General features: G+C 37.9%; 1 protein-coding gene across 2 annotated transcripts in view; it reads right to left on the bottom strand.

The window, feature by feature from the left end:
• Positions 1-14,036, bottom strand: part of TMEM135 (transmembrane protein 135) — a 160,362-nt gene that overhangs the window by 134,628 nt on the left and 11,698 nt on the right. For both annotated transcript variants that reach the window (XM_032099118.1, XM_032099119.1), the window contains exon 3: positions 9,738-9,830. In XM_032099118.1, the coding sequence (XP_031955009.1) occupies positions 9,738-9,830 (93 nt within the window). The remainder of the gene's footprint in view (positions 1-9,737; positions 9,831-14,036) is intronic.

The following is a 14,036-nucleotide window of genomic DNA, read 5'->3' as shown; positions in this document are numbered from 1 at the left end:
ATTTCAAAAGACTGCAGCAGCCGGATACTTTTTTTCTAGTCTGTCACACTAATACCTATTGTAGCGTTTGCATGTTTAGAACTAATTTTCTCTTTAGACTCATAATGTTTTGATGTTACATTTGGGATTGAATTACAGTTTACAAAGCACCTGAAGCAATATGTAAAAAAAAGAAGAGCTCATTTGACAAATCAATCCAACTCAAACAGGGAACTACTGCAGCTTTTCACATGGTGTGACTAACTTCTAAATACCCTTGTATTCAGCAACAGCAGACTAGCACTTCCAAGGGAAGTAGTGTGTGGAGTTAGACTTGTCAACATACAGTGACATTTGCTTTTTTACCTCCCCTTTAGCCCCTCTAATGACAGCCTATTAAGTCATATTAAAAACAGACTTTAAATCCAGTTAGGAACTATTCATTTAATCACTCAGAAGACAGATGAATGCTATTAAGAGTGTGCCTGCATCTATAATGGGGGTCCCACAAGGGGTCCCAAGGAACAGCAGTGACAGAAATCAATGTGAACCTTCTCTAGAAAGGGAGACAAACCATACTAAAAGTTTGACTGAATGTCATTTCAATACATCCCCATTGACTAAGAAGCCAGTTTCTGGCAGGACATCAGTACTGGATGATGAACTGTGCCAGATACTACAGACAGATGTTAATGAGATATTTCACCTACCAAAGACAGAAATAAGCTATTGCCAAGTCCAGTTTGAACCTATTATTTTCTGGCATTAAGCTCAAACATTCAAACTGCCAATGGTTGATATTAGAACACTTTTGCTAGCTCCTCAGTCCGTTGATCATGAGGAATGAGTAACAGACACTGAAGAGCTTAAAAGGAAAAACACATCACTGAAGCAGCAAGATGGAGCCCATACAAATTCCTTCACATAGACCAAATTATGCTGTACTACCAGGCAGCCCATACTGTTTCAGTCTTTCACCAAAGCTGGAGCAGTCTGGATTGTGATGACAAGTACTGGCCCAAATTCATGAGACCTGTTTCTTGCCTTAAAGCTATGGACACTGTTTCTGCTTCTTAGACAGACTGTCTTTAGGACAAGGTTTTAACAGCATACAGTTACTTTATCAAAAAAGATTCAATCTGGAGTGGAGGCCATCAGATTACAAGAAACACTATGACACACAGTGTTTTATTTCCTTACCAGAGGAAATAAAAACATGCCATTTTCTGTCCCAGGACGTGGAGGGGAGAGGGCAGGAAGGGGAAGTAAGATGTATGACCTAAGTATACTGCTGTAATCTTTGCCACAGAAAAACTGTGCGTGATTAAATATAGCAAATCATTACCATTCTAAGTCTCTACCTTCACACTTTTCCTGCTGCAGGAGCTAGCAACGACCTTAGTTCCTTGGGAACAATGAGGCTCCAGGAAAGAGCCACTTCATTTACAGAGGGCTTCTAAGTGCGGCTCGCATGGAAACAAATACTTCAGCTGCTCTCATCTGTAGTGTCTAAAAACAATATCCTCCAAGCAGACCTGAGGAACACAGCACTGAAAAGTTCCCTCCAAGACTTCCAGCCATTGCACCAGAGGCATGCTAGGCATGGATGTTATCTTGCCAGGTAAATGTCAGCACTCAAGCCAGCTCATCTAAGCAGCATCTGAAGTTTATTCTATACTAGCAGAGTATTTATTATTCCCCCTCTGGGAGCTGCATGTTACACACAAGCATTCAGACACAGAAGATGTATTAAGTGTCTGCTTAAGCCAAGGAAGTCCAAATGACTGTGTCCTGGATGCTAGTGCTGAGCAGACAGGACAGAGTAATTAATCCAGCGTTTGTGCCACTTGAATCCAAGTCAGACTTGCAGAATAGTCCAGTGGTCAGCAGCAGTCTGAATTTTAACATTTTATCTGTCAGCATTTCAACAGGACTGTAAGTTTTACAAGGGATTTTAGTGGGTTTTTTATGCTTAATGATGAAGAACAGAATACAAAATTATACTACTATGCAGATGACTAAATCATTTTTACTTGTTTTCAGCCTACAAAGTGAACGTTTCAGAAACAGATTTGCCAAAAGTGGTCCTTGAAATAATTTTTTAAAATTAAACTTTAACTATAATCAAGTCTCAATTATTCATGGAGCCATGCAGGAAGAGAGGAAGGTATCTGCACAGTCACCTGGGATCTATCAGAGCTTGCTGCTTGACCTTAGCAATGCCCTTTGCTCACCCAGGCTGGTCCCACGTGCACTGATAGAGTAAGGCCAGAGTTTAATGGGTGCTGCCCGAGATGCCTTTAGATTCATGAAGCAGCCACATGGCTGGTGCTGTGCCTAAGCTGGTAAATCCCTCTGAAACTCAGAGATCTGGAGACCACTGAGCAATTGCAACCAAATAGTTCTGCAAGATCCATCTCAGCCCTGACTCTAACAACACAGAGAGAAAATAAACCAAGTCTCTGTAGACTCAACCAGATGCTGCAACTCATTCTGCAGCGTCTCCAGAATCACAGGCATATATTTCACACAGGATCTCCCAATATTCTTATATTTTGTCTGCCTGTGTTATCCCGGAAAAGGGACTGTCAACTATAAAGCCGTAGCTCCTCTCCTGCTCTTCATCTTGTGCGAGACTTCAACTGCCACACGAGAAAGCTTAACCAAATTTTTCCAGTACTCAAATGCTGCAGCCTGAATCTTCAACTTGGTTGCTGAATACTTATGCAGACACAGTAGAGTTTTTCAGAATCCTGATTAGTTTATAACCTGGACTGACTGACTACAGATGTGTGTAACTGTAGTCACTGATTCCCCATAAACCTTCTTACTCTGTATACAAGTACAAAATTGTCCTTGCCAAACTTTTGCCATCTCAAGCGGATGAAATCTAGTTTAAGACAGTTTTCTAGACTGTAACTCGGACACAGAATGGTGAATCACACAACTGATTTGAAAGAAATGACTGGTATGAAATAGAAACACACATTTCAGACAGTTAGGAAAGCCCAAGTGTTGACTGTAACCACTTCCTTTATCCAGAAGTATAAGGATTATACCTGCATCTTATGTGCATACACAGAATTACAAGGAGTAAAGGGCAGGAATGAAGGACAGACTTACTAGAGGAGTAATTAAGAACGCCATATGAGAGAGAAGATCTTTCTCCCATAATAAACCAAGTGCCAGTCACACAGCATCTTTCTATAACCCACAGAGGACATCCTTCTCCGTCACACAGGACAGCTTCACAATATGGCTATGACTTGAATGACAGTCTTCCCTTCATCCACTACATGGATGACCTGGTCACAGAAGGACATCAAATAAGTTAAACAGGACTTTCTCTTTGTGAACCCATGTTAACTGTGCCTGGTGATCATGTTGTTTCTTTAAACGCCTTTCAATATTACCCAAAGTAATCTTTAGAATGTTTCCAGGAACTGAGGTTAGACCAACAGGTCTGCAGCAACACACAACAGCTCCTTCAGAACTCTGGTGTGAATCCCACCAGGCCCCATGAACATCCAGCTGATACAGCTGGTTCCTTACAATTTCAGTGTCTGCAAATGGATTGTACTGACCATGTGGTCCTCCAAATCAAAGAATTGAGCAGTCCAAGGCCTATCAGTGCTATTAAAGATGGAAGCAAAAACAGCCTCTGCTCTTTCTACATCTGTATTAGTCAGGTGACCACCTTCAACAAGTATCAATGTGTTTTCTTTAGACTTCCCCTTGCTATTAATCTACTTTAAAAAGCCCTCTCCTGTTGTCAGATACAGCACTGACCAGTTTCAACTCTAACTGAGTTTTTGGCCATTCAAATCTTCTGCATATGCAAACCACAGCTCTGCACTCTTCCTGTGATGCCTGACCTCACTTCCAGAGATCACACAGTTTCTCTTTTTCCTCTTGAGCTCCACAAGGAGTTTGCTGTTCAGCCAAACTGGTCTTCTGGCCTACTTGCTTGACTTAGAACACACTGGAATGACCTGCTCTTGTGCTTAGAAAAGACAGTTCTTAAAAACTGACTTTATTAATATTGAATTAACTGAACAGTTTAAAAAAACTCCAGAAACTGTTTCTAGGATTAACACATGATGCAATACTAGCAAGACAAACAGAAAACTCTCTGAATATATCAACAAAGTTATGACTGCCAGGGATATATCTTAGAGAGAGCATCAATCCTTCTAGCATAAAATACCAGCTTATCGCAGTTTTTTCCATGAAAAATACTCCCAAGAGCTGCCTATCCTGAGCTACCTGCCATTCACAATGTTGCCACCATCACAGCATCTTCTAGATTGACTTCTGCACTCCCAACCTTGAATGATCAGTTTTCCCTTCTTCTGATAACTGCTAAAGCAATCTGTTTTTGTGGAAGGTGTCCCTGCCCATGGCAGGGGTGTTGGAACTAGATGAGCTTTTAGGTCCCTTCCAACCCAAAACATTTTATGAGATGGTTCTGTAACTACAGCACAGTAGCAGCCCTCAAAGCATGCAGCAAAACATGTTCAAGTGTTTATGCACTGTTACTATAAAAACATAAATCCTCAAACACTGGCTCTCACCAAGGCAGTTGCTGAAGTACAATGGAATTTAACATATTTTGATTTAGAAACAAAAAGCTTTCCCAGTAACTTCTACAGCCTGGCTCTGTATTTCACAGCAATAATCAGTCTAGAGGAGTACAATTCCAAAATAATTTGTTCCCCAGCTAGCTCTCCGTACCAGATTACACCACAAAATACTCATGTCAGTGATCCAAATTTGAGAGTTTTTTCACTACGATGCAAAGAATACGCAAAAAATCATCCCACAGTATAGCTTGCTTTCTCAATTTCTTAACTGTAGCAAGTACGACTAAAGCTTGCAAAAACACTTGCTGTGTTAAAAGAGTTTGTTCACTTGTTTTGATTACTCACCCCACCATACTGGCAATTTATCTGTTTCCCTAAAATATAATGTCAAACTGAATAACTATAAAACATTTTTGAGAAAGGAAATTGTCACCTCAAGTCTAAATATACCACACTACTATAAAGAAATATATACCAACAAATTTGTATTTGAATGAACAAACTTACAAAATTGATGCATTTCTTTACAGTGTATACTTTTTACCACTATTGTGCTGCCATATTCCTCCTTTATAATGTGTTTAGACTAATGGTATTTATGGCAAGCAAATAATCCTAACAGCCCTGAATGTTTAATCAGAACAAACATACAGTCTAAAAATTCCACACTGTTTTTACACAAATGTTTCTGTCACTTTTCCAAGCAATGCATAGTAATACTTTTGTTTCCAAGAACATAAAATATATGTGCATATATATTGACGTCCTCTGTAACATCCACTGTTGCACTGTTTCACTTTTTAAATGCATGTGCTTTAAATATTTTTCTAAGAGTCCAGTACATTGAATATTTTTTATGAAAAACACCCGAAGTTTTCAACTAGAAACATATTACAAATAGTTGCCCAGAGCAAGATTTTACAACCAAATTATAAAAGCCCTAAATCTCAAGTTTTATAATACCATCAGTGACAGAATCGTAACTGTAGTGACGAGACAGGCGCCGCTATAATGTTAACAGCCAGTATGTAAACATTAATGCAGCCTAAGGGGCAGCCCCAAAAGTGTCCCTTCACAGCTGACACAGAAATTTTAGGTGGCTGTAGTTAAAACTTCTCTGGCTTAATTAGCTACAAAAGGCAGGGGTAAAAAAAAAAAAAAAAAACAGCCAGGCAGCAAGACAATTAATTTCATTAAAACTGGAATTGTGTCCCCTCTTAAAGCTTTATAGTTCTTGAAATTCATTAATACATGGTTTCTTGAGCAAGAGTCCAATAAAATTAAGTTTGCCATTCAGCTACTAGCAAAACACAACTTAAGTGGTTTTGAAACACCAGCACAGTTACAAAACACTTGAGAGAAAACAATTTTTTCCTAGAAAGTAATCACAGAGGTCTTAAATACAGGCTCTCCACCAAGCTATGAGACTTCTTTGTCTTAGAAGTCAGCAAGGTACAGCTGATCTAATCACATTTCCAGTAACAGGCTGGCTTCAGCCAAGTCTCAGATCACATTTCAACAGCTTGATTCACAATAATTTTAACAAGTATATTCAGTTACTTCCCTGTTTCTAACAGTCTCAGTACTTCTAGAACAAGGCAGTGCCATGTCTTTCAGCCCAAGCTGCATATCTCCTCCTTACTATATGTTCAATTCTTGGTGATAACATTTAACAGATGTTGAAAGAAACGACAGGAGACTGTAACTTGGAATTACAAACACAAGCCAAAAGACATAAGCAAAATATTCTTTTCTCAAAATTATAAATAAAATTGCTTCTTATCACCAGTTGGAAGCAACACCTGTAGGAGCCAACAAGGATTGTATGGTTAAATAACTCCATACAAAGGTTAATAAAAATAATGCAATGGTTTCCTAAGGAAGTTCAATGAAATTAATGGAACTGAGTCATCTCTCTATTTTTGAGGAGACATTAGCACAGCTTTTAATGTCTAGCACTACAAAACTGAATTCAGTGACAAAACAATTGCACATTTTCCTTTAACAGAAGATGTAAAACAGGTGAAACTGCAAAGAACTTCATATTCTTTTAAGTATAATCGTGCAAGGGTACCTACTAGAAGCTTGCTTACTTATTGTCATATAGCCATAGCTATTATGACAATATATACATACAGTATGACTAAAATGTTGGCAATTAAAACAAATTAGAGCCAGTAAAGATGCTTCTTCCTAATTCTAAGAGGCAATCCACAAAGCTTGAGAGCACCAGAAAAAGGGAAAAATTCTGAGTTCCTCCCACTGGAGTAAGGAACAAAAGGCATAGAATACATGTTTGCAATCAGAACATTTATGGATACATATACAAAAAAGTTAAGAAGTGTTTTTATTCCTTGGCCCTTTCCACAAATCCTGATTAACTAGTTTTCATAGACAGGACAACCATATTTTATAGTCACCAAATAGAACACACATGGATATATTAATGTGCCATTAATATCTTTATAGACCTGTAAGAGCATAATATAGTGCAGATCATTTCATGAGTCTGTTTGAAGTTTCTATGCAATGTCATCTCCCCTCCTCATTGCCAGTGCTGTGCAAATCTGTAATTATATATTACACAGAAAGAAACTACAATCAAACTAATTCTGTAACACATTAGAAAACATGTTCCTCCTCAGGATTATAATGCACCTAGCCAAGCTATCCATCTCTTTTTCCCATTCTTCCATAAGAACTACACAGTACAAAGCTGGCACACGTGAACAGCAACACTTGGAAGAAAATCTGATTTATAAGCCTGCTGTTCCCAAGTTCAGGACTGACAGGGATGCTGTGCAAGCAAATGCCAGTGAGGTACTTAAAATAGGGTATCCACTTGGGAAGAGATTAAGTGATTAAGTTCAATGTTGCTGCCAGCTGCTAGTAGCAATTTGAAGGGCTAAAGATATGTTTATGAACTCAAATCAGGACTTTTTCCCACCTCACTGATTTTTCACTACAATTTGTTCTAAGCCGCTCAGCAGATAACTGAAAATGCCCCTGTGTCTCCATGTGAAACGTCCGTTTCCTAAGGGACTATGAGTCTATTAAAATTTGATTTTGCCTGTAACAGAAACTAACAGGCAAACAGATGTGAAATCAGAAAGTCGTATTTCACTGTCAGTAGCAGCATTTTGCACATTATACATAGTTGCCATCTGAGAACATACCACACAACTTTGTATTTAAAAAAAACCCTTAACCTTCAAATACCTTCTGACATCCTTTAACAATTTTTTTCATTAAGAACAATGACCCCCCATTTCCATACACATTGTACTCCAATACCAACACTTCCTTCTTTCCTTTAACTGATCCAACATAATGTGAACTTTTAGGCAAAATATCTTAGGTCACACATCAGGTATTCTGACAGAAAGGGGAATAACCCTCCAGGAAATAAGTATTCCAGCATTATTCACTGCATACATGCTGTACCAATCTACTTTTGTCATGTCCACATACCTCTATTTCAAGTTCCATTTCTTTCAAATTTCAGATGCTAAACAGAATCCTGTTAACATGTCAGAGCTTTCACACATTGCCACTAAGAAGTCTAGAAAAACCCATTTAATATAAAATTTGTTTGCCTACTCTTTTTGTTACTCTTAACAAGTGTAGCTTTGCAACTTTCTCATAGTTGTTTTGCTGTTATTAAAAAAACATTGTAAGGCTTTGGACTCATAAACACTTTCAACTCTCCACTCACAAATACTCTGAAAGCTACAAGAAGTTCACAGATTGACAACCAGCCTGACTTCTTCCTCTTTAATGTTATCTAGAAATATTGGGAGTCTGGCACGGAAAAGCCTCACATTGTAACAAGTCTGTAGGAAAAGTTAAGCTGGTGTTATCACCGATCAAAGGGAGAAAATGCATTTGCTCTCACCCCAAAATGAAACTCTGATGCCAACAGCAGTGCTGGTGCCTAAGTAACTAGACAAAGTTCTACTAAAATGTATCCAACTTCTTATAAAGTAATTACAGTAAGATGAAAATCAGTCAGCTGGAGAGGACATTAAAAAGATAATTAACTTATTTGGTAACTTGATTACAATTATTTTCTATAGTTACATTAAAGAAAGTGATTTAGAAGTGCTCCCACATTTCCAGAAGCTCTTACACATCCTAAATCTTCAAAAATGCATTCTTTTAAAAGGACAGAACTTTGACATACATAAAACTTGGCATGGGATTTGCTTACTCCACAGCTGAAGTTCAGGAATGGGACCTGACAGTGAGTCAACAACATAACAATATATATTTGCCATTACTTTTAAATGATGGCTTAAGGAAGTTTCAGATATTCACAGTAATCAAAAGTGCATTCACACCACCTCTAATACCTCCTTCATCATCTTTTTAAAAAGAGTAACCCCTTACCTTACCCTTCTGTCACTTTCTCTTCTTTAAATTAAACCTACTAACTAGATGACTAAAGCATCTCACTCCATAGTAAATTAAGGAAGTATTATAACTGCCACTGTTTATACAAGATACCAATGTAAGTTGAATTTCTAACAATAAAACCTTACGAGCCAGGATTTCACCTGCCATCTTCCTGTGGCCACATTACAAATGGCAGCCTTGGGCTATCCCTGGATTACTCAGAGATTTCTTTCCCTCGCTTCATGCTTTCATAATGAACTTACAGCTGAACTTCAGCACCTCTCCTTAAGTGAAAGGCTTTGCCTTCTGTACCATTATATTTCATCCAATTTGAATTATTTCAGCTCATCCACAGTTTTCTCCACAACATCCTATGACTCCTCTATCTTAACTAATGTCATGTTGTTAAGTCATCAGCACTCTCCCTCTCTGTGACTATTTGCAAACATTGCTCAAATAATATTTTAAAAAGCAAACAAGAATAAAACCATAGTTTCATTAGGAAGCCCTAAGCAACCCAGCTTTATCAGGCAATCCTGAGCAAACCAACTGTCCATTAAACAAGACAAACCACAAACATGAAACTCAATGTTTGTAAAGTGTTTTTTCACTGTAGCTTTCTAGATTTAAACTCAAGGTTGCAAAAGACACTATTTCAAATGAACTATTATTTCTTGCACTCTGAAATAAAACCACTGAATTGTCAAATGTCAATCATCAAATGACCAAAACAAGAAACATTACTATATTAAGCTGAAAATCCATAAACACAAACCCTACCTGCTTTTCCTTTCGATGAGAATAGCCATGTAAGAAGCAGGTAAAGCTGCACCAAAGCCAGGGGACCAGAAGTAGAATTTTCCAAGTATCTTCCTGAAAAAGTAATTTGTACATGTATTACATGCAAACCGAACATTAATGAACCACACCGTATTTTATCTGTTTTATAAAATTACAAATGATTTATTAATTTTGCCTTCTCACATTAATCTGTACTTACTAATAAACAGTAATCATTATATTTTTACAGTTGGATAATTCTCAAGAAGAGTTCCCAAAGTGCTTCACAAACATTAAACACCTGAAACACTTCAATAATGTATTCATTTCATTTAAATGGCTACTTTTCTTCCAGGAAAGCAGAGTTTTCAAGATATACTTTTGAAAAGATGCTGATACTAATTACAGAAAAATCTTCTAAAAGATCTTATAGCCACTCATCTCTTTGCTACTCGTCCAAATACATCTTCAGGAAGATCTACCTTGTGGAATGCAATCAGGTAAGACAGAAATCAAATCAAATCATTATAATATATGCCACGCTCCAGACAACCCACTGATGCTAAAAACAGGAAAATACACATTTACAGTAAGCCAAGGAATCAGTCTGTACATTACAAGTGGAAGCAACAGTGAATTCCCAGTCCTATTAAGCTGGGAAAGCTCTCATTTTTTGCAGCTAGATCTGGATTTCTTTTAGAGTCCACACAATTTCAACTATCAAAATTCTTTCAACAAAAAGAGCTGAAGAAAAAGAGTTACACAACTGACAATATCTAAGAAAATCTTTCTATAAATTGGTCACTATTAAAGGAAGAAAATCAAACTGCATGTCAGACACAGTGTCACCCACCATGTTTGGTCTGCTCAGGAGACCTGCACCTTCAAACTTACACAGGCTGATCACAAAGTCAAACAAGAGTCAGAGAGTCGTGACATTTGGTAGCATGATAATAAACATACTTCAATTACACCAATGCTGCTCAGCTGACAAGCACTATCGGTGGGAAAACAAAACGTTACAATGGAGTCTATCCTTCTAAAAACACAGCAAACAAAATAAACAAACAAAATGGCAAACACATACAGGGTAGAAGAGGACATTTTCTTAGATAAAATTTCATGCTGACAACACAGAAGAGAGAACAAAGATAATTAATCAACACCATCTGATTAGCTCACTTTCATTCTTGCCGTCAAAGGCATAAGCAGCCTCATTTCATACTCCTGCAAAAATAACATTACCAGCGAGCAATGCCAGCTTATGTTCGTAAGTGAAAAGACAGCCAGTGTATCAGCAGCAAGTGATGTAATGGCAATTACACACACTGCTCATTCCCACGGCTGCAAAAGGATAATTTCTCAGGATGACAATGCCAAATGCTGCAGGAGCTAAAGTTCATTATTACGACTCTCTCGGAAAGTAATTACTGTATGAAGTTTCAGAGAAGTCATTTTAAGCATCTTAATAAGTATGAACACATCTTACCAGACACACCTGTTAAGTAACAGAACAAATGCCTTTTCTGTGGGAAAGAAACAGTAATTTGTTCTTTTGGCATGGTTCAGAATCCTTTTACAAATGCTTGCATGTTTGGTTTGACAAGATTTCAGAAACAACAGTAACACATTTTACATAATAAAGTCTAGTGGAAATAAAAATGTACAGTCACTAACTGAAACATTTAAACTTCTCCTAAAGTAAATGAAAATTAGATTTTGTTATTATTTGCATGGTTATTTTCACATGTTCTGTGGATAGAAATTGGAATAAGAACTAGGAGTTCTTTCAGGTCATGCATCTAATTCCTCAATGTACAAGCTGTACATGGATAAACTTAATTACTCTAGTTGCTAGACTAAGAGAACCATGTCTTTGTGAGGTTTTACAAGTAATTAAACCATAAACCTAAAAATCACACCTTTCATTAACAGATGCAATGCGTGTCAACACAGGAACCCAGCACTTCCATCTGAAGCCCAGACAGATGAAGTCTTTTGGATGTCACCAGCAGAAGAGATTACAACCCCCAGCTGGACTGTCACACATCCGTGACAGAGATCATCACCCTCACTGCTCTGCCAACAGAGCAGCTTGTACACAGACCCTAATTCACCACACCAAAAAAATAGGAGCTAAAAAAAAGTCAGTCAAGTTATCTCGGCAATCCTTCTAAAACAAGAAGATCTATCCACTGCCTAAGTCATTGCTGACACCGGATTTAGGTAGTTTTTAAATTTTACCCACCTGTGAAATGATGAAAGTTTTAAACAATGCCTGAAATTATTTTAATTCCACATTCTTGCCTAAAGTTTTACATCCTTGAGAATATCTGCATCAGTTTCAAATTTGGTAGCTTTTCCTAGCTGAAAGGAAGAAACTACCATATATGAGTTAATATGTCCAGCTATAAACCCTTCAATCCATTGCTTAGGTCTAAAACTCCAAGAGGTTAAGAGCAATCAACTGCATGGGGCTTGCAGGGCAATTCTGCTTCTGAGTTACTGCTGCTGCTATAATATACCTTTCAATCAAAAACAGATACAAAAACTGCAGCATATATCCTACTGCACAAGTCTCTCATCCAATCTCTCATCACTATCTAGAACCAGACAGAGAGCATCTAGGTCTTCACAGTCTCGGACAATCTCTTTCCATGGCTGCAAATCAAGTCCAGAAATACCCGGGCCAGTTATGCAGAAACAGAGATACTGGTACTTCCTTGATGGTTCAAAATGTACAACACCAAATCACATTCTGGTGGGGATAATCACATACCATTACTCTCGGGCTACTGAAGGAAGTACACTGTATCACACAGCAATAAATTCAAATAATACAACTTCAATCAAAACATTAAAAAAAAAAAACCTATTAAAAAAAGACACAAATTGGTCAAAAATAAAGAAATTAAGTCTCACATTTGCATCCTCCATCAACCACCCAAGAGCAGGTGAGAGAAACAAGCTTGTCTCAAGCTGCAAGACAAGTATATTAAATGTAAGATATTAAGTACATTTCAACTGAATGACTTTTCAACACTATGATCTTAAGAGAAACGCTTAAAAAGGCATACAGTACTCATGTAAAGGTGTCATGTATTCATTCAGCTTCCCGGTGTGTTCTCATTTTTTCTCCAAACAACACTCATTCGGGTCCTCGACCATATTCAAGTGCTGAAGTGACTTGTTCAAATAACCTACCCATGATGATCTTCAAACACCTTCCTGATTAATCACAGCTGGTTTAAAGCCCATCCCTCAGTAAGGACAGAGCTGCTTTCTTTCCTTCCCAATGCATTACTCTGCACTTTTTTCTATCAAATTTCCCAAGTGATTTTAATCAACAGATCTTTCTGAAATGGATGGGAGTCAGTTTTAGATTTCTGGACCCTAAATAATCTTATACAATCTCTCATACTAGTCTTGAGCTCCTTTTCCAGATTCCTTAGGTATATCCAAAACAAAGGACATAGCAGGAACTTCAGTGGTCATCTCTTTCTACTATGAAAACAAATTATTTATGCCTTGTTTTGTTTCATATATATTAACTGCTTACTAATCATTTACTAATTCCTGGAATACAGAGGACCTTTCTTCTTGAAGAATCCTGGCAGGCACTCTACTCAAAGGCACTTGGGAATTCATGTAAAAGCACCAAGTGCATCATCACCAGGTATGTACTTATTCTTCAAAGTATACATTTCTTCTCTGATAATCATGTTATCCATTGTTTTCTGAAACGTCATTTAATAGCTCTTATATATCCTAGTCACTTAACTGCTAAGGCTCTGAATTTCATTTTGTACAGAAAAGCTGCAAAATTCTCATTATAATTGGACATTCATGTACTTCAACAGGCACCATTCCCATGGCTGCCTTAAAAGCTTGTTCTGCCTCTGTTAGTGATTTCAGTTCACCAGTTTCAATCAGCACTCTAGCCAACAACTTTTAAGTTGCAAGTCCTGCAACTGCAGGTGGTGGGCAGTGTGCAGAGACTCTGCCAGCAAGGATTCTGCTGCAGCTGTTTATTCCTCATGGGCATCTCTTTGTAAGAGAAGAAGCATGTACACCTCCCAAGATGCTGGCTGGTAACTGTGCAGCACGGCTTAAGCACCTACATGTATGCCTTGTCACGTTTAATCATTGGAATCATCCTCTGCATGGTTCTCACCTAGGTAAACCCAAACAATGCTTCAAGGAGACTCGGAGGGCACCTGGACTAGGCAGCATTTCCATTACCCAGTCTGCATCTGGCCATGCTGTTCCAGAGATCAGAACAGCTTTAGACAGCTATGC

The sequence above is a fragment of the Corvus moneduloides genome, chromosome 2 (genome assembly GCF_009650955.1).
Source record: "Corvus moneduloides isolate bCorMon1 chromosome 2, bCorMon1.pri, whole genome shotgun sequence".
Lineage (NCBI taxonomy): Eukaryota > Metazoa > Chordata > Aves > Passeriformes > Corvidae > Corvus > Corvus moneduloides.
The sequence above is the reverse complement of the archived record's forward strand: the minus strand, read 5'-3'. Positions and strand labels throughout refer to the sequence as shown.